Genomic DNA, 24,121 nt, shown 5'->3' on the forward strand with positions numbered 1-24,121 from the left:
TACCATCAGCACAGTAAATGAACGATCTGGATGCTGTTTTTGTCTTCATTGAAGGCCTCTGACAACATCACTGAAAACATGCTCTGAAAAAGCATGAGAACAAGCACACAACCCTGCTTTACTCCATTGCTGCCTGGGAAAGTGCAAGAACATTGTCCATTATCTAGAACCTGTGCAAGCATAGAACCCGGGACATAGTAGACGCTATATGAATAATTCCCTTCCTTTCCCTTTTCTCCAAACACAACATATTTCTACCCTTTTTTCTAACCACTCACCCTGAGCTTTCCTCAACCTAGCAACTTTCACTCTCAGTAAACTTTAAATCTGTGAGGTGCTTAGTAGGGTGCTTAGCACATAGTAGTACTATATAAATGCTTATTCCCTCCCTTTCTTCTTTATCTCTGAACAACTACATAGATGTCTTACCACTAAACAGCTACGTAAAAACAGGAAGCATGATTTTTTAAAAGCCAGAAACCTAAGCCAGAGGCTTGGAGGAGCTTAAGTGTCTTCCGGGGCACATCACAAGGACCAGAGGAGTGAACTGACGATAATGTGGTTTGAGCACCCAGTGGAGAAATGAGCAAGCAAGAGAGGCTCCCACTGCTGCTGCTGCTGCCACTACTTTCAATCCTGCTACTCCTTTGCCCAAAAGGTGAGTGAGGCAGATCATTAGAGGATCCCTCTGGCAGGGAGAGGGGGAGAGGAGCCAGCAGCAGATTCTAGGAGGAGAAACTAGGAACCAAGCTCTATACAGAACCTAGAATAGACCAGAGACAGATAGATCTACACCAGGGAAAAGAGGATATATTCAAAGCAGTCCATATGTATCTGGAATCAGACTCTGGAAACTAACTTGGCTTTGTGGAAGCAAGAGAAGGCTTTGGGGAGAAATACTGAGCGTCCACCTTGACCCCCTTGGAATATGTTCCAGCTTGTCAATCTCTTTCCTAAAATGTCAGTCAGCCAATAAACATTTATTTAATTCCCACTATGTGCCAGGCTCTGTGCTAAGGGCTGGGAATACAAAGAAAGACAAAAGACAGTCCTTGTTCTTAAGGAGCTCATAGTCTAGTGAGGGAGAGACTATACAAACAACTATGTATAAACAAAGCCATGGACAGGATAAATTGGAAATAATCAACAGAAGAAAGCCCATAGAAATAAGAGGGTCAGGAAAGGCTGTCTGAGTTTTAACTGGGACTTGAAGGAAACGGGGGAAGCCAGGATGCAGAGATAAAGAGGGAGAGCATTCCAGGCCAGTGAAAGATCTCGGAGCTGGGAGATGGAGTGTCATGTGGGAGGATCAGCAAGGAGACTAGTGTCACTGGTCTAAGCACAGCTGAGTACAGCTAAGCTGTCAGATTTCCCTCTGCCTCTCTTAATGGAGCTTGAGGACAATGGTCTCTTTTTTTTTTTTTTTTGGAGGGGGGAAGGCAGGGCAATTGAGGTTAAGTGACTTGCCCGAGGTCACACAGCTAGTAAGTGCGTCAAATGTCTGAGGCCGGATTTGAACTCAGGTCCTCCTGACTCCAGGGCCAATATTCTATTCACTGCACCACCTAGCTGCGCCATGAACGATCTCTTTTTGGCTGTCATGTCACCCTATTGACTCTTCTGTTTGTTCATACAGTTGTCTTAAATTATCTCTTTCATCTCATACCTATAAAACTAAGTATAATTTTACATACATACATGTATACATATGTATAATGCATGTGTATATATGTGTGTATGTGTGTGTATATATATGTATATATGTATACACATACATATATATAATGTATATGTGTGTGTGTGTGTGTGTGTACATATATATATATACCTATTTGTGCCTAATGGTAGCCATCTCTAAGACAGGGGGTGGAGGTAGAAAGGGGGAGGGAAAAGAAAAAAAGGAAAAGAAAGAAAAAGAAATTTTCATGATAACTTTATTATATATTTAAAAGGAATAGCAAGTTGTACATAATAGATTTGCAGTTTCAAGTGCAGTCATCTTTTTTATTGTACTATGTTATAGAAATGCTTGTTTTATTCCATAAATTAAAAATAAAATTAATTTAATTTTTTAAGAAGACCCAAGTAGAGGACTTTACTTACACTTACCCTTAAGAATAGAACCATCCTTATTTGGATTTACTTATCTAGATTTACATCACCAGAGAACATAGTTTTCTATAACCTTCTGATACACCTGCACTGAACTTTGGCATGCTAGGAGTGTAAATATTTGGGACAGAATCTTATGCCATAATTTTTACGGAAGTGTATATTGAGTTCCAGAAAGGGGATGTGAATGGCAGACATGCAGCTTTTTAGAATCACAATCATTTTAAGTGGAAGGAAAGGGCTTCCCTCTTCCCTCTCCTTCAAACCCCACATCCAATTAGTTACCAAATCTTGTTGATCCCACTTTCATCATATTTCTTGCATCTAGTGCCTTCTTTCCACTCAAATGATCAATGCTAGTCAAGGCCTTTATCGCCTCTTGCCTAGACTACTACAATATGCTTCTGATTAATTAGTTTCCATGTTACCATTTTCTTTCCTCTCCATACAACTTCCGTGATAATAAGAATCCTCATTCATTGGCCTGCCCATGCCATTCCCCTGCTCAAAAGCCTCCAGTGGCTTATGTCCTTTTGACTTTAGGAAATAAATACAAACTGTTCACATAGCATTTCAAGCACTTCACAGTCTGGCACCAGCCTTCCTTTCTGGACATCTCATATCACACTACTTCATGCACTCTATGCCCTGGCAGAACTGGATTACATGGCCTTCCATTGCCTCTATGCCTTCTTGCCTTTGTCCAGACTGTCTCTCATACTTAGAATGTACTCCCTCCACACCCTTGCCTCTGAGAATCCTTAGCCTTCTTCAAGGCCCAGTTCAGGTGCCATGTCCTTCAGGAAGCCTTTCCCAATTGTTAGTGCCCTCTCCCTCTTCATATTATCTTTTATTTATTTATCTATTTGTATGCCGCACCACCCAAGAGAATGTAAGCTTCTTGAAGGAAGAGGTTGTTTTTCACTGTTTCTGTCTTTATATCTCCAGTGCCTGTCACAGGGCCTTGTGCATAGTAGAAGCTTAATAAATATTTGTTGAATTAAATTTCATCCAATTAGATTTGGCCCATCATTTTAACAAGTCCTTTTCTTTTTGTATCTGGCCTTTGTCAATCAACCTGTTATCTCCAGTTTTGTGTCAATCAATCAATCAGTGAACATTTATTAAGCACCTATGTGCCAGGCATTGTGTGTCATTTGCAAATTTGACAACCATGCTAATGATTCAATTCCTTTATTCAATGACTGATCTGCCCTCACTCACCTAGGTATTTAATAAGCGCTAATATTGTGTGCAAGGTACATTCAAGTGAGTCAGACAAGGAATATTTATGAAGTGCCTATTATGTGCCAGAAACTGTGCTAAGTGATGGGGGAAGGAAGGAAGGGAGGGAGAGAGGGAGGGAGAAAGAGAGAATGAAAGAAAAAAGAAAGAAAGGAAGGAAGGATGGAAGAAAGAAAGAGAGAAAGAGAGAAAAGAAGGAAGGAAGGAGGGAGGGAGGAAGAGAGAAAGAGAGAAAGAAAGAGAGAGAGAGAAAGAAGAAGAAAAAGAAAGAAATATCTGTTTGTCTAGTTATGTCAAAGAGGAAATGAAATTAGTCTGTTCTTGCTGAAAACCGTTTTGACTTGGTGGTCAGTACTTCCCTTTTTAGATGTTTACAGACATCCCTTTTGCAATGTATCCTAGAACGTTGTTGGCAATTGAATTCAGACTTGCTGACCTATAGTATACAGAGTCCAAATTCAGCCACCTTTTCGAAGTTTATGACACTTGTTTTTCTCTTATCCTACAATCACACTTTCTTTAACTCCATTATCCTTCCAAAATCACTGAAAACACTTCAGTAATAGTATCTATCAGTTCTTTCAACCATTATCCCAGGATGTAATTCATTAGCACCCTGAGAAACAAAGTTAAAATGGAGTCATCTGCTTTCTCATTTTCTTCCATTCTCATTTTTTCCATCCACTTGCAGAAACAGCACTATTTCTTCTTTGATGTTTCTCCTGCCCCTCTCATAAGTTTAAAAAAACACACACCTTTTTCATTGTCCTTAGTACTCATTACCAGCCACAGCTAATTCCAGGCTTTCGTGCTTCTGACATAATTCTTCCAAAGCCGTGCCACAGTTTTGTATTTAAGTTCTATTAGCTGCCCTTGCTTTTAGCTTCTGTATGTCTTTTAAAAACTGAGCTTGTCTGTGACTTCTTTGTGAAACCACAATGATGTCCTAAGACAGCTCCACCTTTTATTCCTCATCAGACTCATTTCTGTTTCGACCTTCAAATTTTTTTCTACATTGAACATGTTTCTCTCTCAATAACTACCCCAGTAGCTATTTTGGGAATTTTCCCCCTTCCCTCTTCATTGTCAGCCTAATAACCTCTTGATCAGACTCCAAGCAAATACATGTTCCTGGTACTCTACTATGGTTATGAGCTCCATCATTCGTATAATTTAATCCATAGTCTAGAAGTCTTTCTTCTACTCTCAGATACCAACTTAGCTGTTCATTTCTCACACCTGCTTTCTCTTCTGAAGCCCCACCAGAATTAATGGAAATAACAATTGCCTACCTAAAATGTTTAGTTTCTTACCCAGGAGCTCATAAATCTTATGTAACACATGACCCAGCCCTTACCTACCCACCTACACTCAAGAGCTTGGTCTCATATAGACCAGGTCCAACTCTGGGCACCTGGCCCCAAGATGCTCATTTTCTCTCTTTGGCTCACTAGACTCCACCTTTTACTCTGGGGAAATTTCTGAGGTAAAGTCTCCCAAATATACATAGCAGTATCTTGATCTCCTACAGAGGCAGAAAATATACAATATGTATATTGGGTGTGAAACAGCTTTTATTTTGTTCCCCCACATAAAATGCCTCCTCAGAGCCCAGAAACATGTTAAACACTCAAGTGGCCTATTAGAGTATCTCTGAAAGATGAACATGCTTTTGGAGGTGAGATGCTGGATAAGTTATCTTTTTCCATCAACATGTACTATCTAAGTAACTCACAGCAATAGCAGGGTTGGTAAGGTTCAGCTCTTTTCTCTCACCTTTCCTACTCATCCCCAACACACACACAAACACACACATGCACACACACACACACACACACACACAGACACCATGACTTTAATCCTTCAATTACAGGGTAGTTCTCTATCAGCAATACTCTTCCTTGTCCAAGAAGCATGACATAGAGGAGATCTTGCTCTAAGAAGCTGATACCTCAAAGCTCAAACTCAGAAACTCTCAACCTTGAGGTTGCCCATTTGGTAATACCCAAATCTGGTACCACCTAGGAAATCTCCCTTCTCTGGCTCAGAAACTAGATTTGGGGATCACATTGCCAAGGGAACTCAAAATTCTTCAGCATTCACAGTAGAATTTAGGGGTTCTAAAACAATATCCCTGAACTACCTTCTTAGACATAAACAGAACTGCAGTCAACTAAAGGATGCAATTTGTTTGAAGCAAACTGAAACATCATAGTAAGAAAAGTCCTCTGCTATGTGCCTTGGCTGTAAGTCAGTATTAGCTGCTCTTGAGGGGAGAGAGAAGGGGAGAGAGACTTCTTTCTCAACCACCTTAATTAAACTCTAAAAGAAAGCAAAAGGAAAAGAAAAAGAAGACTAGAAGGAAGAAAGGAAGAGAGAGAAAGGAGGAAAAGAGGAAGAAAGAAAGGAAGAAACAGGAATGAAAGAAGAAACAAAACAAGCATTTTAAAAATAATCATACTTTATTTTAATATTTATTTTATAAAATTTTGAGTTCCAAGTCCTCTCTCTCTCTCCAGCCCCTACCTCACCCATTGAGAAGACAAGCAAATGATATCAATTATACATGTGAAGTCATGAAAAATATATTTCCATATTAGCTATATTGGAAAAAGCAAGAAAAATAAAGTGAAAAAGTATACTTCAATGTGCACTCAGAGTTCTTAAGTTCTGTCATATTTCTTACCTTCTCAATGGAAGGGGGAGGGGAAGAATATGTAACTCAAAAAAAATAGAATGTGAAAAATAAATAAATAATAATCGTTTGGTTTTTTTTTTTTAATTTAGGGGTAGCTAGGTGGCACAGAGAATAGAGCACCGGCCCTGGAGTCAGGAGGATCTGAGTTCAAATCCAGCCTCAGACACTTGACACTTGCTGTGTGACCTTGGGCAAGTCACCTAACCTTGATTGCCTGACCTCTCCCCTCCAAAAAAAAAAAATTAAAAACAGGAGTTCATCAGTTCTCTCTCTCTCTGGTTGTAAATAGAATTTTTCATCTGAGTCACTGTATTGATCAGAGTAGCTAATCTATAACAGTTGGTCATCATTAACAATATTGCTGTTACGGTGTACAATGTTTTCCTAGTTCTACTCATTTCACTTTGCATCAGTTTATGTCTTCCCAGATTTTTCTGAAACCATCCCCTTCATTTCTCATAGAACAATGGTATTCCATCATAATCATATAACACAGCTTGTTCAGCCATTCCCCAATTGATAAACATCCCTTCAATTTCTAATTCTTTGCCTCCACAAAAAAAGCCTCTATAAATATTTTTGTGCATATAGTTCTTCTCTTTTCTGTCTTTAATCTCTTTGGGACACAGATCTGTCAATGGTATTGCTGAGTCAAAAGGTATGAACAGTTTTATTGTTCTTAGGGCATAGATCAAAATTGTTCTCCAGAATGGTTAGATCAGTTTGCAACTCCACCAACAGTGCATTTAATGTGCCTATTTTTCCACATCCCCTCCAGCATTTATCATTTTCCTGTTCTGTCATGTTGGCCAATCTGATAAGTGTGAGGTGGTACTTTGGAATTGTTTCAATTTGCATTTCTCTAATCAGTAGTGATTTAGAGCATTTTTTCGTGACTATCAGTACCTTGGATTTTTTCTTCTGAAAACTGACTGTTGATATCCTTTGACCATTTATCAATCAGGGAATCACTCATATTCTTATAAATTTAGTTCAGTTCTCTCTATATTCAAGATATGAGTCCTTCATCAGAGAAATTTTCTACAAATTTTCCCTCAATTTCCTATCTTCCTTCTAATTTTTAGCTGCATTAGTTTTGTTTATGCAAAAACTTCTTAATTTCATGTAATCAAGATTATTCATTATACTTCCCATAATCCTCTCTATTTCTTTGGTCATAAACTCTTCTCTTATCCATAGATCTGATGAGTAAATGTTTCCATGATTCCCTAATTTGCTTATGATATCATTCTGTAAATCTAAATCATACACTCATTTTGACTGTATCAGTATACAGTATGAGATGTTGATCTATGCCTAGTTTCTGCCAAAATTGCTTTCCAGGAAAACAAACATTTATTAAATGTCAACTATGTACCAGATACTATGCTAAACATTATCTCTTTTGAGATAACCTTGGAAGGTAGGTGCTATTATGATCCCCATTTTACAGCTGAGAAAACTGAAGCAATCAGAGATCAAGTGACTTGCCTAGGATTGCACAGCTAATGAGTATCTGAGGCCAGATTTGAATTCAGGTCTTCCTGACTCCAGCTCCCTGATTCTATCCACTGTGTCACCTAATTGCCTCAGTAGGGTAACAGACCAATTGAGTAACGCCAAGAAGTAATTACTGTGCCCAGCAGCCACCATGAGACCATGACCAACTGAGGTTAGCCACCAAGCAGTCACTAACAGCCAACACCAGCAAACACCATGAGATCAGTGGAAATCAGTAGCATGGAGATATCCCACCCAATGGAGAGCAGGCCCAATGAAAGCAGTTAAGTGACATCACTAGACTGCATCTTTGGTCCTACAGTGTTGAAGGCTTGAATGCCCCCTCAGCATGAGTGCCTGTATTTTCCAAGTGTGCAACCTTCATATTTGATCCCTAGGTGTGACCATTCTCCATATTGATGCTGTGTGTTTCTGGGACAGTACGCTCTAGGTTCATGGTGGGGAGGAAGACAAATGGAAATGTTTTATTGTAACTTTTCTTGCTATGCTGGTTCATTAAATGCCTTTGCTTTGAACAGATTATCCTCTAGCTGACTAATAGACATGTACCTGCAGAATGACTTTAAAAGTGTCTTTGTCTGAACATTTCATATATGAAAGAGGGGTGCCTCAGGAACTACAGACATTGAGGCCAGAAAGTACTCTACTGCAAACATTTCCTTTTCCTGATGAGGAAACTAAGTTGGAGCAGGTGGGGAGGAGTAACTTCACCAAGTCAAAGTGGCAGAATTAAGAGTAGAACCCAGGCCTCTTGTTTTTTAGTCTTATGTTCTATCCAATTTGCCATCTTGTCTCCTGGTCACCTAAAGACAGCTTCCTATGTGAAGTCACAAAGTATAGTCTTTGCACTATGGTGTCTAACACCTCTCCTGAGGGAACAGTATTCCAAAAGAAAAACAGAGACTCTAACCTTCAGCTCCCAGACCTGGGCATGATCATCTGGTCCTCTCTGTCTCTGAATCTGAAAACAGTGTCCAGTGTCTTCCTGGTTTCTACTTCATGCCAGTGCCTTAAGGTGATGGTTTCTGATGAAGCTTTTAAGGGGAGAGAAGTTTATGGGATACCATCCACTTTGGTTTAAGACCTTGCACATGAGATGACAACATGGGCTTGTGTTTTCCAGATTGCTTATCTCTGTCTGGCCCCAGGGAGGTGAGAGGCATTGTAGGAGAATCCCTGACTGTGCAGTGTTCCTATGAAGAAATCTACAAGACTCAAAAGAAAAAATGGTGCAAAGAAAGATGGACGTTTTTTTGTGACACAATTATGGATACTCAAGAATCAAAAGTGTCCATCAGAGACAATCCTGAAAATCAAACATTCACATTGACCATGAAAAACCTCACTGAAGCTGATGCAGGACAGTACCAATGCAGGATTGAACAAAGTTTGCTTGATGTTAAATTCTCAATTACTGTATTTGTTTCTCCAGGTAAGAGGGATATTTCTCCCAGCTCCCAGAGCTTATGGAACCAAGAATTATCTCCCCACATCCCACCCCCACAACTTAAGGCAATAAAAGCAGTCCACAACTAGTTACTGGCAACTCCAGATAATGTGTGTGTGTGTGTGTGTGCTTGGGTACAGGTATGTACCTGTTTTCCTGTTTATCCATGTAGGTTGGGCATGAGTCCCCAGGTTCCTGAGGTACTTATCAGTAGGATCCAGAAAATCTCTGCTGCATTCACTTTATTGGAGTGGCTGAGTTCTCCAGTCCCACTCTGTTCCCTCATATGCATGGACTGAGCTGGGAAACTTACCCAGAAGTGACTCCTGTGCTCCCAGAACTGTACTAGATCCCACCTCTATCCAGAAAGGCTGATGATCCTCCTGGACAGGGAGGGGGGAGAGAAATATTTACTGTAGCCTAGTCATAATAAGAACTAGGCAATGTTGCCTGGCTCTGAGAACTCCAGCTCTCCTCCCTATTTTTATCTCCATGAGATTCCAAACCAAGCCTTAATATCTCTGCAAACTTTGATAGACCCAAGGATCAAATCACCAACTTTACTATGTGTTCAATCTTCTATTCTTGTAACCATAAAGAAATCTTACATCTCCATACAGCTTTAAGATTTTCAAGGACTTTCTCCCCAAGTGTTATTCCACAGTACTTAATTGCATAAATATTATTATCCACATCTACAGGTGAGGAATCTGAGTCTTAGAGGGGTTAAGTTACTTGTTCTAAGTCACCACCACAGCTGATAAGCACCAGGAGTGGGGTTCAAACCCAGGCTTCCTAATGCTCTTTCCAATGTGCCACATTGGATCATATTGTCATGAAGCAACAAAGGAAGAGGTTGTCTAGACCTCTTAAAGGGTCCATGCCACTGGTCACTGCACCATGAGTGATATCTGCTGCTGCCAGAGAAAAAAAGGAACCAAAGTCAATAGAGAAGCTACTCCGACCATCTTCAAGGCTTCTCTGAAAACACTCAGTGTTGACTTCTTCCCTACCATGACTTCCAGCTCCTCCCCATTGAGTAACCCATCAATCTAGCGAGGGTTATCAATTCTAACCTTCAACTCATCAGGCAAAGATTGAGAAGGGGAAGGATGTAGAACCTCAAGATTTACCTAAGTGGCCTTTTGCCTGGGTCTAGGCCAGGGGTTTTTTGTGTCTTGGATCCCTTTGGCTGTCTGGTAAAGCCTATGGACCCCTTCTTAGTAATGTCTTTAAAGGTATAAAATAAAATACATAAGATTACAAAGGAAACCAATTGTATTGAAATAGTTATCAAAATAATTTTTAAGAACAAAATTGCAAAGCCCTGGTTAAGAACCTCTCATCTAGACACATTTTGTGGGACTTGGTGAAGGGTAGCTGCTCCTATTCCAGCAGGTCTTATCCCCAAGAGTCATCTATCTGGCTTCTGTCATGAATCATAAACTACTTAAAATGGAAATATACAAGTGTTTGCATGACAAAAGACAAAGGGACAATGCTTTGGACTTGATTTGAATTTTCCTTTTCCTAGCACCCACAGTGGCCTCAAACAGATATACAACCACATCACCAACAGATATACCAGTGATAGACATAAATGAAATAGGTGGAGAGAAGACTTCAAAAGAAATTTCTGACCCTATGCAACCCCCAAGGTAAGGATAAATTCATTCTCTCTCCCCCAAATAATCTACTTTTTTGAATTTCCCTATCATTGCTAAAGGCATCACTCTCCTTTCAATTTCCCAGGTTTGCAAACTCGGCATCTTCCTTGACTCTTTACTCTCTCACAGCAGACACAATCAGTTGTCAAATCTTGTCATTTCTACCTTCATAAAATCTCTTGCATACTTCCCCTTCTCTCCATTCACACAGCCTTGCTCAGGTCCTTATCACCTCTCACCTGGACTATTGCAATAGTCTTCTAGTGGGGCTCCCTGACTCTAAATAGATTCCCAGATTCTCTACTCCAATCCATCCTCCACAAAGCTGCCAAAATGATTTTGCTATAATGCAGTTTTGACCATGTCATTCTCTTGCTCAGTAAACTACCATGGCTCTATATTACCTCCAGAATCAAGTATAAAGTACTCAGTTAGGCATTAAGGCCCTTCGCAACATGGACCCTGTACTATCTTTCCAGTGAGCTCATATTTTACTCCCCTCCACACTCAATGATACAGAGATTCAAGTCCACTTTCTATTCTTTGCACATAATACTCCACCTCCCTTCTTTGGGCCTTTGCACTAGCTTCCCCCATGTTTGGAGTATTCTTCTTCCTCACCTCTGCCTCTTGACATCCCTGGGATTTTTTCAAGGTTCAGCTCAAATGCTACCTTCTACAGGAGACTTTTCCTGATCCCCCCAACTGCTAGTGCCTTCTCCTCTAAGACTACCTTCCTTTTACTTTGTATGAATTTTAGTTACCCATTTATTTAATGCTGTCTCCTGCATTTGAATGTAAACTTCTAAAGGACAGCGACTATTCCTTTTTATATTTTTGCCTTTCTTTGTATCTTTAGCACTCAGCACAATATCTAGTGTAGGTATTTAAAAAAATCTTGCTAATTGATTGAGTCACAAAACCATAAAATGTCAGAGGTAGAAGGAATCTTAGAGACCACTTAATGCAACCTTAATTTAAATATACTTAGTTTGAAGAAAAAAGAAACCAAGTTCCAGACCTAAGGAAATTATTTTCCCTAGATCACACAACTATGGAGTGGCAAAGCTTGGATGAAGGCCTGGTTCTCTTAGGTCTCAGTCCAAACTCTCTCCACATGTCCCAATGTGGAAAGTACATTTATGTCCAGATCTAGGCACATACTTTTACTCTCATGAATGATTATCAAGGCTCAGATTTGTATCTTCCCATTAGTTATCCTTATCAACCTGGCTATATTTCTCCCCTAGTTGATGTTCAGACTGGGGACCCCATTAACCTTGGATCACTTGCCCCTGTGGCAAATGTAGGACCAGACTCTGGCTCTGTATTTGGTTGTTAGTTAAGAGAGTCTTCTTAGTACTCAAAAAGTTTTTCTTTGCATCATTCTCCAAGTGTTGATTACAATCATCAATCCAGTTCTGGCAGGTCAGTTGTCCAAGTGCAGATAGGACATGGGATGTGTAGGTGGAAGAAGGGATTAGATGATCAACTACTTTGGATTTTCTTTTTTTCAATAGATCTGGGATTCTTGACAAGCCTGGAATACTGTCCTTGATCCTGGGTTTCTTAATTATTTCATTGGCGGGAGCTTTGTTTTTGGCTTGGAGAATGATGATGAGAGAGAAGAAGGGTGAGTATGCCATCCCAGGCCATGGTTTTTAATTTTTTTTATTTTTCCTGATATGGAAGTTTTTTTCACTTATCTAGCATTTGTTGTCTCTCCCTTCTCTCCTTCTCCCTCCATTAAAAAAATCCTGTAAGAGATATGCATAGTCAAGAAAAAATATTCATATTGATCATGTCCAAAAATGCATATTTGTTAGTCCCATCACCCCTTTCTGTCGTGAGGTAGGATTGTTTGTCACCAGTCTTCTAAAATCTTAGTTGATTAGATTTCTTAAGTCTTTCAGAATTGTTCGTTTCTACAGTATCAATGTTTTAGTATAAATTGTTTTCCTGGTTCTTCTCACTTTACATCAATTCATACAAATCTTCCCAGTTCATACAAAACATCCCCTTTATTATTTCTTATGGAGCAATAGTATTCCATTACATCCATATACCATTATTTGTTCAGCCATTAACCAATTAATTGGCTTAGAGTCTAATTTCTAATTCTTTGCCACCACAAAATGAGCTAATATAAATATTTTTGTACCTATGTGACTTTTTCTTCCTTCTTTGATATCTTTGTTTTATAGGCCAAGTAATGGTATCACTGGGTCAAAGGGTATGCAAGTCTTGTAACTTTTTTCAAATTGCTTTCCAGAAACCCTGGAAAAACACCCTCTGCTCCTTTAGGACTCTCTATCCTTCCTCCTTCCTTCCCTAGGATGTAGATCCAACAGTAAGCCACCTAAGTTTATCTCGGGCTCCTTGGTGCATCAATGGTTTGGAGTGAGGTGGATGCTTTAACCATAGCCCCTCTCTAGTTCTAAGGCTCTCCAAAAGGAGAGACCCAAAACAAAAGCCATGAGAAGTTGAGAAGGGGGAACTCAGTTGTCTTCAGAGGAGGAAAGAAATAGATCTTCACTATCTCTCATATGGGAAATTTTCCTTCACCCTCCACTTCAAACACAGCAGTCTCACTCACATGCTCCAGTTTCCCATTGCATATTTTTGGTTTTTGGGGAAGGAAGTAGTCAGTGTTCAGTAACCTGTTTCACGGGCTGAAGAAGAATCATTTCCTCTGTTTTGCAGCTGGCTTTTATCATTTTCCCACAACTTCACTATTAATCAATCACGCAGAAGGGTTTCTCAGACCTATTTAACTTTAGGGCACTGAGTAGCCTGGGCACTTTTCTCTAAGGGCCCAATGGTCCCATTCTTCCCCTGTTTGGAAAAATTAGTTCTCAGCAAAACTGCTAAATTCCTGAGTTAGGGCTATAAGATGCCCATGCCAGTTGACATCCTTATTTTGCCCCAGCCCTGGGGTATAGACAAGTAAATTTTTTCAACCCACTTGAAGTTCATACTCAATTCACACTTACATCCTCCTTCCTTCTAAGAATATCTTTTCTCTGATGTTTGTTCTTTCCAGTTACATTAATTTTTTTTAAGACTTGGTCTCCCTATCTCATATAGGTTGACAGTACAAATACTATTTCACGGGCCTGGTCTTGCTCTGACCAGCATGGGAACATGGACCTGCTCAATTTTTGATCTGAGTCTGTTTGCCCCTCCTAAGGCAACCTGGTGATTTCTTCGCAGAGGCACACCGTATAAATGCTGACCTTGGTTCAGATATTTGTTCATGTTAGCTCACTCTAGCTTAGAACTCCTGAACTTAGCCTTAGTCTTCCCAGGAGTAGTGATTACTGAGGTATACCATTGTGCCTGGCTCCACTGACTTTGGTTTTGTCATTGTATATGCTGTTTTCCTGATTCTACTTATTTCACTCTACACCAGTGCATGCTTCTGTGTATTTATAATTTCTTACTGCACAGTAATATTCCATTAATTATATTTATGTGTAATACCTGTTTAGCCATCCTCTAATTATCTTGTTTCCAAGTCTTTACTACATAAAGATGCTGCTAGAAATAAAAGTTTTTTAAAAAGAATATCTTTTCTCTTCTCTGCCCCTCTAAACTCATCCTCAAGAATATTATTACTCAAAAGCTTCCTCTTCCAGGAAACTAGACTAGACTACCCTGTCCAGCTCTGATCAGTCCAACCACTCCATTAAATCCATCCAACACCAGCTTATCCTGGTCAGTGATAGAGGTTGGAAGTGGGGTAAAGGGAATAATCTTGAACAGAAGGGTGGGGAGTCAAATAAAGGACCCTATGATCTTTAATTAGATCTTTGTTTTTGACATGAACATCAGTTGGGGGCCAAGTTTCCAAAGAGAGAAGAGAGTAGCCTATGCACTACTCAGGGTCCTGAAGTTAAGAAGGCCCAGGAGATACCCCCTAAGGGAGACACTGTAACATTTGGGAGGGAAAATAAAACAGGAAAGTGTCATGGACTTAGCTGCCAAGCAGGGGCAGTGGTTGCCCTCTGGCTTGTCAAATAGCCCCAAAAAAGCAGACGACTTCCCTAGGGAGCATAGTGGTTAGAGAGCTGGTCCTAGAATCAGAGATCTGAGTTAATATCTGGCCTCAGACACTCCCTAGAAGCATGACCCTGAGTAAGTCATTCAATCGCTGACTGCCTCAGTTTCCTAATCTGTAAAATGGGGATAATAATAGCACCTACCTCAAAGGTTGTTATGGGAAACAAATGAGATATGTGGAAGGTGTTGTAGACATTTTAGTTACTATGTTTATTATTATTTCCCCAAAAAGCACGCAAAGAAAAATTGGAGCATGTGAGCTGCTAGGCTAGGAGTCTGACCATCAGGGAAATCACTGAGAAAAATGAGGCATTAAGATGCATATGAACCTATCTAAAATGGCCTATATGTACATATATAACTAATTATAAAATTCATATAAAATAATTTTTAATTATTTTTTAATATTTTTTTTAAATATGTGGGTGAAATGCCTCCCTTTTTAGATTAGGGCCACTAGACATCAAGGATCATATTTTTCCCTTCTGATTCCTCATCCCACCCAAGTGGCGTCATGACACCACCACATTCCTTGCCACCATCCCAAGTCCCAATATGATACTCTGCCTACAGAATTAAGTGCATAGTTGTATCTGATTAGACAAGTTTGTGAACTACCCTTTCCTCACCACAACCCCCTTTGAAGGTCTTTCGTCCTCCTCTTTGACAAGGACAGAGGTGTGGGAGAACACAGCTATGCTTAAAAAATGGACGACTCTATTTGGACAATGACAGAATGAATGAATAAATGAATGAATGAAAAGATATTTATTAAAGGCTTGCTTCAGGCAAAAGCACTGCAAACTTCTTGCTGGACATCAGGGAAAATCATGATCATGACTTCTTGAAATGTGATCCCAAGGGACATGATTGAGTCAGAGAACCTTAACAACAGAAAGAATGTAGATACCTCTAGCTTGAATGGTTTCAGTAGTGTGCTGGCCAAAGAAAGAGGGATGGTCATGCTGGGCTAGATGACCTCTTAAAATCTGTCTCAAAAGAAGTAATATATCATAGTGGAGAGAGAGAGTGGATCTGAGAGTCAGGAAGATATAGAGTCAAGACCCATGGACTAGCCATGTAACCCCTGGGCAGGTCACATATTTCTTGATGCCCTTGGGCAACTTTCTAATCTGGAAGTTCTTAATTTTTTGTGACATGGACTCCTTTAGTACTCTGGTGGAGTTTATGGACCCCTTCTCCAAATAATGTCTTTAAATGCATAAAATAATATATATGGATTTCAAAGGACCACTTCTCTCTGAATAATATCTTTAAATGTGTAAAGTTTTGTGTATATATATGTGTGTGTATGTGTGTGTGTGTGTACACACATATGTATATATATATGGGGGTGGTTGTGTATGGATTTCAAAGGAAACTAGTTACATTGAAATGAAGTCGTCAATTAAAAACACAAAAAACAGATCAAGGACCTCAGGTTAAGAACCCCTGCTTCAAGATAAGTTGTAGAAAGGGTGCTGCTCTGTATTGGTAAGGAGAGTTTCCTCACTGAGAGCTCTCTATAACAATGAAATCATGAGTCCTCTTCAGAAGGAGATAGCAGAGTATACAGAAATGAGCACAAGTACTGGTTAGAGAAAAGAGCACAAGTACTGATTAGAGAATCTGGGTTCATATGCTACTTCTAACACTTTTTATATGATCTTGGGCGAGTTACCTAAACCCCTCCTTGGGCCTTGGTTTCCTCAGCTACAAATTGAAGGGGCTGGACTAAATGGTCCATGATGTTCCATCCAGCTCTAGATCCATGATTATAAGGAGAAATAAAAGGAGACATCATTTCAGATTCTGCAAGGTGCTCCTCTTTGAAGATGAACGTATTTCCTCAAGTGCAGATTGCCCCTGCCTTTCCTCCACCCTGTCCTGCTTCTCCTTTTTCCTTTTAATTACTGACTCTACTTCTGAGCCCATCCCTACTCTAGACACTGACTCCTAACCATCCTTGTTTCTTTTTAGCTGGTGAGAAGTCAGTGGTGTTCCTGGACTCTAATCAGGTAAGAGAAGCTATGGTCTGAGGGAAATTGAGGTTCCCCTCCTCCTGTTCTTTCCCTGAGAAGCAAAGAGGCTAAGAATGCAGTTATATAATGTCCCATGGCACAGTAGAGTCTTCCTTTATTTTGATCCATTCCTGTGGAGAGGTGGTATGGCCTAGTAGCTAGAAGGCTGCCTCAGAGTCAAGAACTCTTGACTTATACTGGCTGTGCAACCTTAGGCTAGTTAGCCTCTCAGGGCCCTGAGCATCTCCAAGACTCCATGTTGCCAAGAAGGGACTGACCTTGCCTCAGTAAAGAAAGTTCATTATACTAACGCAATCACTCATAGGCTCAGTCCCTATACCTATGCCTAACAAAGAAGGTTTGGCAATAATTCCCAATCAGGGCCATAGGCGTTGTGCTCATGGGCTCAAGTCACCACTTTCCTCTCTTACTCTAAGAGAAGTCTGCACATAAGGGATAATAATCTAGCTGGGCTTTCACCCAGTCAGAGAGGAGCTGGGGTGAATTTGGAGCCAGGACACAAAGGCTATGGGAAGGTGTATGGGGCATTCAGAAGGAGACTCAGTAGGCAGACAGGACTGGGTCAGCCTGGGAGGAGATAATCCTCAATGAAAATTCTGGGTCTGGTCATTTACCTGATACTATCCAATGTGCTGACGATCCCCTGTGCCTTGCTCCTGAGCAGCCAAACAATGAACCTTGTTACTTGAATCTGGAGCTACAGGGGAGACCCTCGAATCAGGATCCACCTATCCAAAGAAATCCAAGTGTAGAATGTAGCACTGGGGTAAGTACTGGAGTCTTCCTCTCTGTACGTATATGTCTTTAGCCCTATTCCCAATACTAAGGATTTTAAAGGCATCTTGGGAAAGGCAATATCCACAAAACTTGCGCGGGTTTGATGTCATAGACTAGTCAGCAACTTTTAATGTGGCCAACACAGGATGAAAAAAGCATAGTAAATACGGATTTTTGCCACACACAACGTGCCTTATTGGGCTTGGTGCCCATGCCTTGAGAAGTGACTAGGATTGAGAATTAAGTTATAATATCAGTGAGGAAATGTGGGGGTGGCTAAGGAATACAGTCCTGCCTGTGGCTTAAGGATGTGAACACATAGTTCTAGTCAGGAATTGTCAATGTTCTTGTGTGTTTTGGTTTTTAGTTGTTGTTCTTAAGTTTCAGTTTTTGTTTCTTGCCTAAGTTCACTTTGATCTGACTTTCATTCAAGTTCAACTTAAGTTCTATCTAAGAACAGGGTAGATCACCTACATAGATCTGGCTCTAGAAGGGGCCCTTAGATGCCATCAAGCTCAACCCCATCACTTTTCAGATAAGGAAAGTGAGGCCTAGACAGGTTAGGTGAATTGCCCAAGATCTCACACTGATAGTAAGTGGAATTTGAACCCAGGTCCTATGATTCTAAATCTAGTCCTCTTTCCACTGCTTGATTCCCCCTGAAGTGGGTACCCTACAACTGAAGCAAATATGTTCATCAATAAGCATTCATTAAGTGATAACCACTGGGAATACAAATACAAGCAGAAAGAAAGAGTCCCTTACTTGAAGGTACTTACACTCTGATGGAGGCAGGCAACACATAAAAAGAAGCTGAAAGGAGGAAAACCCAACCCTAGGACTGCGGTAGGTGGCAGGATGGGAAAAGTATGGTAGAGAATATTCCGAGCACAGCCTGGAAAGAAATGAAGATATGGCTGTCCTGGTCCCCTCCTTAAAGGGAGGTTCTGGAGGAGCCAACCAATCAGAGGGAGATGCTGCTGAGGTGGTGTTGTGCCAAAAAAAAGTGAGCGAGACCCGGATATAAATTTTGATGTGGATTTATTCAAGAGTGCGACTGTTCAGAGTAAAGACTCAAATCGAACAGCCCCGAGCAGAGGTAGGGTCAGGGTATTTAAAGGGAAAAAACACAAACTGATTTCCATGGAGATGGGAGCACAAACTGTGGAGCAAGCTGGGGCAGGATTATTTCTGTGGAGATGGGGGCACAAACTGTGGGGTGAGCTGGGGCAAGATGGAGGGTAAACCGGGAGACAGGGCACAACAGTGGAGGGTACTTCCGATGTATGAATCCCAGGGCTCTTAGAGTGCTCTTCCAGAAGGAAGAGGTTTCTGGAGTGTGGTGGAGGAAGGCTGGATAAATTCTGGAGAGGAATAAAGACCTCTTTTAAAATACCCCGATCCTTGGGTGAAATTTTTAGGAGAGTGAAAACTTTGGAAGTTCATGACTTCATATGCCATGTCATAGAGGGGCAAGCTTTAGAGAATAGTACTGCACATTGGTCCTCCCTCTGCTAGAAAAATGTGGGCAGCAGCACTCCTGGAATGACTTACATACAGCATGGAATTCTCCAGTGCCATTATTTCTGCATCAGAAAGAAGACAAAATGACACCGATGTCAAGGACTCTTATACCAGAGGGATGATCTTCTATCACTTCTGTACTCCTAGTTTGGTAAAAACAATGATAGCATTTCTAGTCCTAACTCTCAACTAGGATCATTCTTCCAGGTCACAAGTAGGGAGTCATGGAGGTGTTTTTTCACCACTAAATTGGCTCTAGCCAGTGCCATTGGCACTGATTGGCACAGTCTGCCTGTATGTCTGCATGTAGAACAACCAGCCAATAAAAACTAATTAAAGATCTATTACGTGCCAGACCTTGTGCTAAGTGCTGGGGATACAAAAAGAGTATTAAAAATACAAAAAGACAGTCCCTGCCTTCAAGCAGCTCACAATATAATAGGGGAAACTGCAAGAAAATCCTTAACAGAGGGAAGGTATTAGAATGAAGATGGCATTGGGAAAGACTTCCTGTAGAAGATGAGAGTTTATATGACACTTAAAGGGAGCCAGGGAAGCTAGCAGGTGGAAGAAGGAGGGATGGCATTCCAGGTATGGAGGACAGCTCAGAGCCAAGAAATGGAGTGTCTTGTTTGTGGAACAGCAAGAAAGCCAATGTCACTGGATCAAAGAGTACCTGGCAGGGAGCGAAATGTAAGAAGACTGGAAAGGAAGGAAGGAGCTAGGTTAAGGACTTTGATAACCATGCAGAGGTATTTAAGTGTAGGTGATAGGGAGCCACTGGAATTTATGGAATAGGGAGATGACATGGTCAGACCTGCACTTCAGGAAAAATCATTTTGGTGACTAAATTGAAGATGGATTGGAGTGAGGGAGTGGGGAAGTTGGGAGGGTTGTGGCTGGAAGACCCACCAGCAGGCTTTTGTAGTAGTCCAAGCATGAGACGATGAAGTCCTACACCATGTTTGGCTGTATCAGAGAAGAGAAGGGCCAATATTTAGGAGGTATTGCAGTGGTAAAATTGGTAGGTCTTGGCAACAGATTGGAAATGAAAAGTGAGAAATAGTGAGGAGCTGAGGATGACAACAAGGTCACAAGCATGGGTGACTGGGAGGATGACGGTATATCCTACAGTAATGGGAAAGTTTGGAAGGGTGTAGGGCAGGGGTGGGGAACCTGTGGTCTCGAGGTCACATGTGGCCCTCTAGGTCCTCAAATGTGGTCCTTTGACTGAATATAAACTTCACAGAACAAATCCATTTAATAAAAGGATTTGTTCTGAAAAATTTGGACTCAGTCAAAAGCCCACACCCAAGGACCTACAGGGCCACATGTGGCCTTGAGGCTGCAGGGTGCCCACCCTGGTGCAGGGTTTAGGAAGAAAGGTGATGAGTTCAGTTTTGAACATGTTAAGTTTAAGATGATTTCTACTAGATAGTCAGTTCAAAAGGTATGAAAGAAGTTGGAGAATGTGAGACCGGAGGTCAACAGAGAGGTTAGGCAGGATAGGTAGATTTGAGAGGTGGCAACTAAATTACATGGTTGCTGATGAGATCACCAAGTGAAATAGTATAGAGGGAAAAGAGAAAAGGGGCCAGGATAGAACCCTGTGGAATACCTACAGTGATTGAGTTTGACTTGGATGAGCATATCCAGTGATGGAGGAAATGCTTTCAAGTGCTTTAAAGTAGTCTGACCTTATTGCTTCTTTACATGAGATTCTGTCTGGAGGGAAGGGGTAGGGTATTCTCCCCATGGTACAGCTGAGGAAACTGAGACACAGAGAGGTTATATGATTTGTCCCAATATCATAGCTAGTCAGAGATCAAGCTTGAAACTCACCTAGGAGGCCCCATTCCCAGCCCAGTTCTCTGGAGGGACTCCCCTCCAAACTGCCTACCTGACAGATAACCCAAGAGAGAAACACCAAGTTAGACTCTAGTTAATCTTACTGTGGAATTGTAGAATTAATGAAGCTCGATTCATCAGAAGAAACCCTCAATGGTTTCTAAGCGAGAGACTTTAGAGCCTTTCATTTTGTGTACTAACTCTTCTGTGGCATGTGGGCTGGGGAGAGAATGTGGTGAAAATTGAGAGTAATAGGTTCCTGTGCTGGAAAAGGAAAGATATGGGGGAGGGCTTTCAAAAAATAGCTTGGCAGGGATAATGATGAAAGATGAGAAGAAAAGAAGGGCAGAAAGCCCAGCTACAGGGACTGTGAAGTTTTGATTACCAGGGTCAGGTGAGGAGCTTTGCAGAATTGCTGTCCCTAAAACAGGTGCTGATTCAAATGGGGGATTCCTAAATTTGCTTCTACCTTAATCCCTCACTGGCTGTGTGGTATTGGGACAAGTCATTTAACCACTCAACGTGTATCCTTAACTGTTTCATCTGTACTATCTGACTCTTCTCCTACCCCAACTCAGTATGTCCATCCAGCAGTTGCCTTGACCAAGGGACTAATGAGGACAAGTTAGGTTGTGTCTGCAACATACTTTGTGATCTCCCACTTACAAGTCAAGGATAGACATAGATGGACTAAGGAACGGATAAGGGATACATGAGGAAGAACAGTCATATCAACCATCTATTTCGGAAAAAAAGCCAGCAATACTGGGAAAATCTCTGGCAGCACATCAGTGATGTTTTATGGGGGGGAGGTCTTGAGTAGGTCATCCCTGTTCTCAATCTCGATATGTGCTTGAGAAATGCTGCTCTAAGCTGACTGTTCATTTCTCTCGTTCTCTCCTTCCCCTGCCCCCCTAAACATATGCCCTTTCTCTCTACAGATTGCTGCTCAAGAACAGTCTGTTACATACTCCATCTTAACTTTTCCCATGGACAACCAGAACACAGCTTTGGAGACACAGGAGTACCCGGAGGACAAAATAATATATAGTACAGTAAAGAAGACATAGGCTGCAACCCTTTGGCCTCCTGCACTGAAGCCCAGCCCTTTGGATAAAAACATAAATAAACTTATCTCTCTTTTTCCCAGGTATTTATATATCAATTTTGTATTGTAATGGGGTCTCAGAAGTAATCACATGGTACATACAAATACAAGTAACTAAAAGAAGGGCTGGTGGGAGGGTGGGAAGAGGATGACTTCCGTCTGACACCCAGGCAGAATGGTATATGAGAAGGAAGATCTATCTTGGGATCAGAAGACTTGGGTTCAAATCCTATTTCTTTCTGACTCTGAGCCCTTATTCTGATATTAGTTATTCAATGGAACCTCTTTAAGCCTCAATTTTCTTACCTGTAAAATAGGACTCATAATATTTACATTAACTGTAATCATATTTAAATTACCTCCCTCACAGGGTTGTTATAAGGAAAATATTTTGTTTAACCATAAAGTTCCATAGAATATGAACAATCATTATTACATAGTATGATACCCCATAAAACCCCAGGGCTGGGTGTTAGGGACCTCAATCTTGGTCACCCTCCTCTCTATTTTCAGCTCTCCTTCCCTACCCCCTGGAAGAGTGGCAACTGAGAATACATAAGTAATGATGGTCACACTGAGGACCAGTAAGAAACATTTACTCCAAAGGGAACCAAATGAAAAAATTCAGGTCCAATTCTCTTTTTTTATATCTTTCCCTTGGCTTGATTTCAGTGGCTTATTTTGCAATGAAGGTGGGAAATATATTCCCTCCAAGGGCTATAGGATAAGGCATGGATTTAGAAGTAGAAGGAGGCAAGGAGACCAAGTTTATGGCTCTCCAAGGTGTTGGGAAAGGATGGGCTGAAATTTCAGCATCTATGGGATTTATGAATGATGGTATACTGGTGCAGTCCAAACCCTATACACACTGTACTTGTTAATCCCTGGGACTTGGGCTATTCAAGACACTCCCAGAAGAGGAGGACAGTGGGATTGCATACCCTGAGTTCCAACCCTCTCCTCCTCCAATTTTTCCTGCACTTTTGTTCCCACCTTCCGTTCATCCCCTGCTCAATCTTCAGCCATTCAACATTTAGTCATTCAAGCCATCCAGTCCCTGGTAGTTTTTATTATAATGGTGAGGAAAGACCAGGGTTAAGATACTCTGCAGTTAATAGTAGCATTGATTCAGTTGCTTGGCACAGTTTCAGCCCTATAGTGCCAACCAATCCCTCCTTAGCATACCCACTTGCAGTTCAGGTTTGACAACACTCATCAATCTTCCTGGGCTTTGCTTATCTCACTTTTGGGTAGGCACCTTGAAGTCAGACAACTTGGAATGGAATACCATCTCCACTTTTGACTAACTGTGCAATCCTAGGCTAGTCACTGGACCACTTGGATCAGAATCCTCATCTGGAAAATGAGAATCATGGGATTCAGAGCTAGAGAGGAGCTCAGATACCACTGCCAGTCTTAGAGACCATTGAAAAAATAATTCTGTAGAGGTTTGCTTATTAACTGTAACCTTGGGCTCAATATTGGCATTTGCATAAGACTCTCCTTATTGGTAGAGAGACATAACTCATACTTCTGTGCCTGAATGAGGGGTGGAGTTGGCAAGAGGTTAAGAGAGGAGAGATGCTTGATTTTTTGGCTTCAGTCTTTGAGAGGCCAGACAAGGTGGCAGAGTGGAGCATCTAATAATCATTCTCTACAAAAACAAGGAAAGTCTTATGCAAATTCCAACCTTGAGCCAGAAGGGTTATATAGTTATCTGGGGAGATTCACCATAGACTCCAAGTCAAGCCTGAACAGTATGAATCTATTTCTTGGCTTAAAAAAAGCAAAATATTTACATAACCTTGGTAAAACATAATCAATGAGGAAAGGCAAGTATGGGGGTGGGGGAAGGGACAAAGCATAGAAATTTTGGAGATTAATGAATCTGTACAACAGCACACAAAATTAATGGATTCATTAAGAACCAAACCACTGAGGATTAGCAGCTTTGTGGGGGTCTTTGCAATACTCAGAGAAAAAAGTAAAATATTAATGAGAAATTGACTATAGCATGCTACACAAGCAGGTTACATAAGTCTTCCATTGTTCCCCCTTGGGGCAATGAAC

The 24,121-nt window shown here is 41.0% G+C and overlaps 1 protein-coding gene across 1 annotated transcript; it reads left to right on the plus strand.

Moving 5' to 3' along the window:
• Window positions 1-532: 532 nt before the first annotated feature.
• On the plus strand, window positions 533-22,096 carry LOC118848050 (CMRF35-like molecule 2). Its single transcript, XM_036756784.1, has 7 exons — window positions 533-658; window positions 8,700-9,008; window positions 10,558-10,681; window positions 12,211-12,323; window positions 16,733-16,770; window positions 17,459-17,560; window positions 21,885-22,096. The coding sequence occupies exons 1-7, from the start codon at window positions 583-585 to the stop codon at window positions 22,011-22,013; spliced, it is 891 nt and encodes a 296-aa protein (XP_036612679.1). The 5' UTR covers window positions 533-582; the 3' UTR covers window positions 22,014-22,096.
• The last annotated feature ends 2,025 nt before the right edge of the window (window positions 22,097-24,121 follow it).

This window comes from Trichosurus vulpecula, chromosome 4 (genome assembly GCF_011100635.1).
Source record: "Trichosurus vulpecula isolate mTriVul1 chromosome 4, mTriVul1.pri, whole genome shotgun sequence".
Taxonomy (NCBI): domain Eukaryota; kingdom Metazoa; phylum Chordata; class Mammalia; order Diprotodontia; family Phalangeridae; genus Trichosurus; species Trichosurus vulpecula.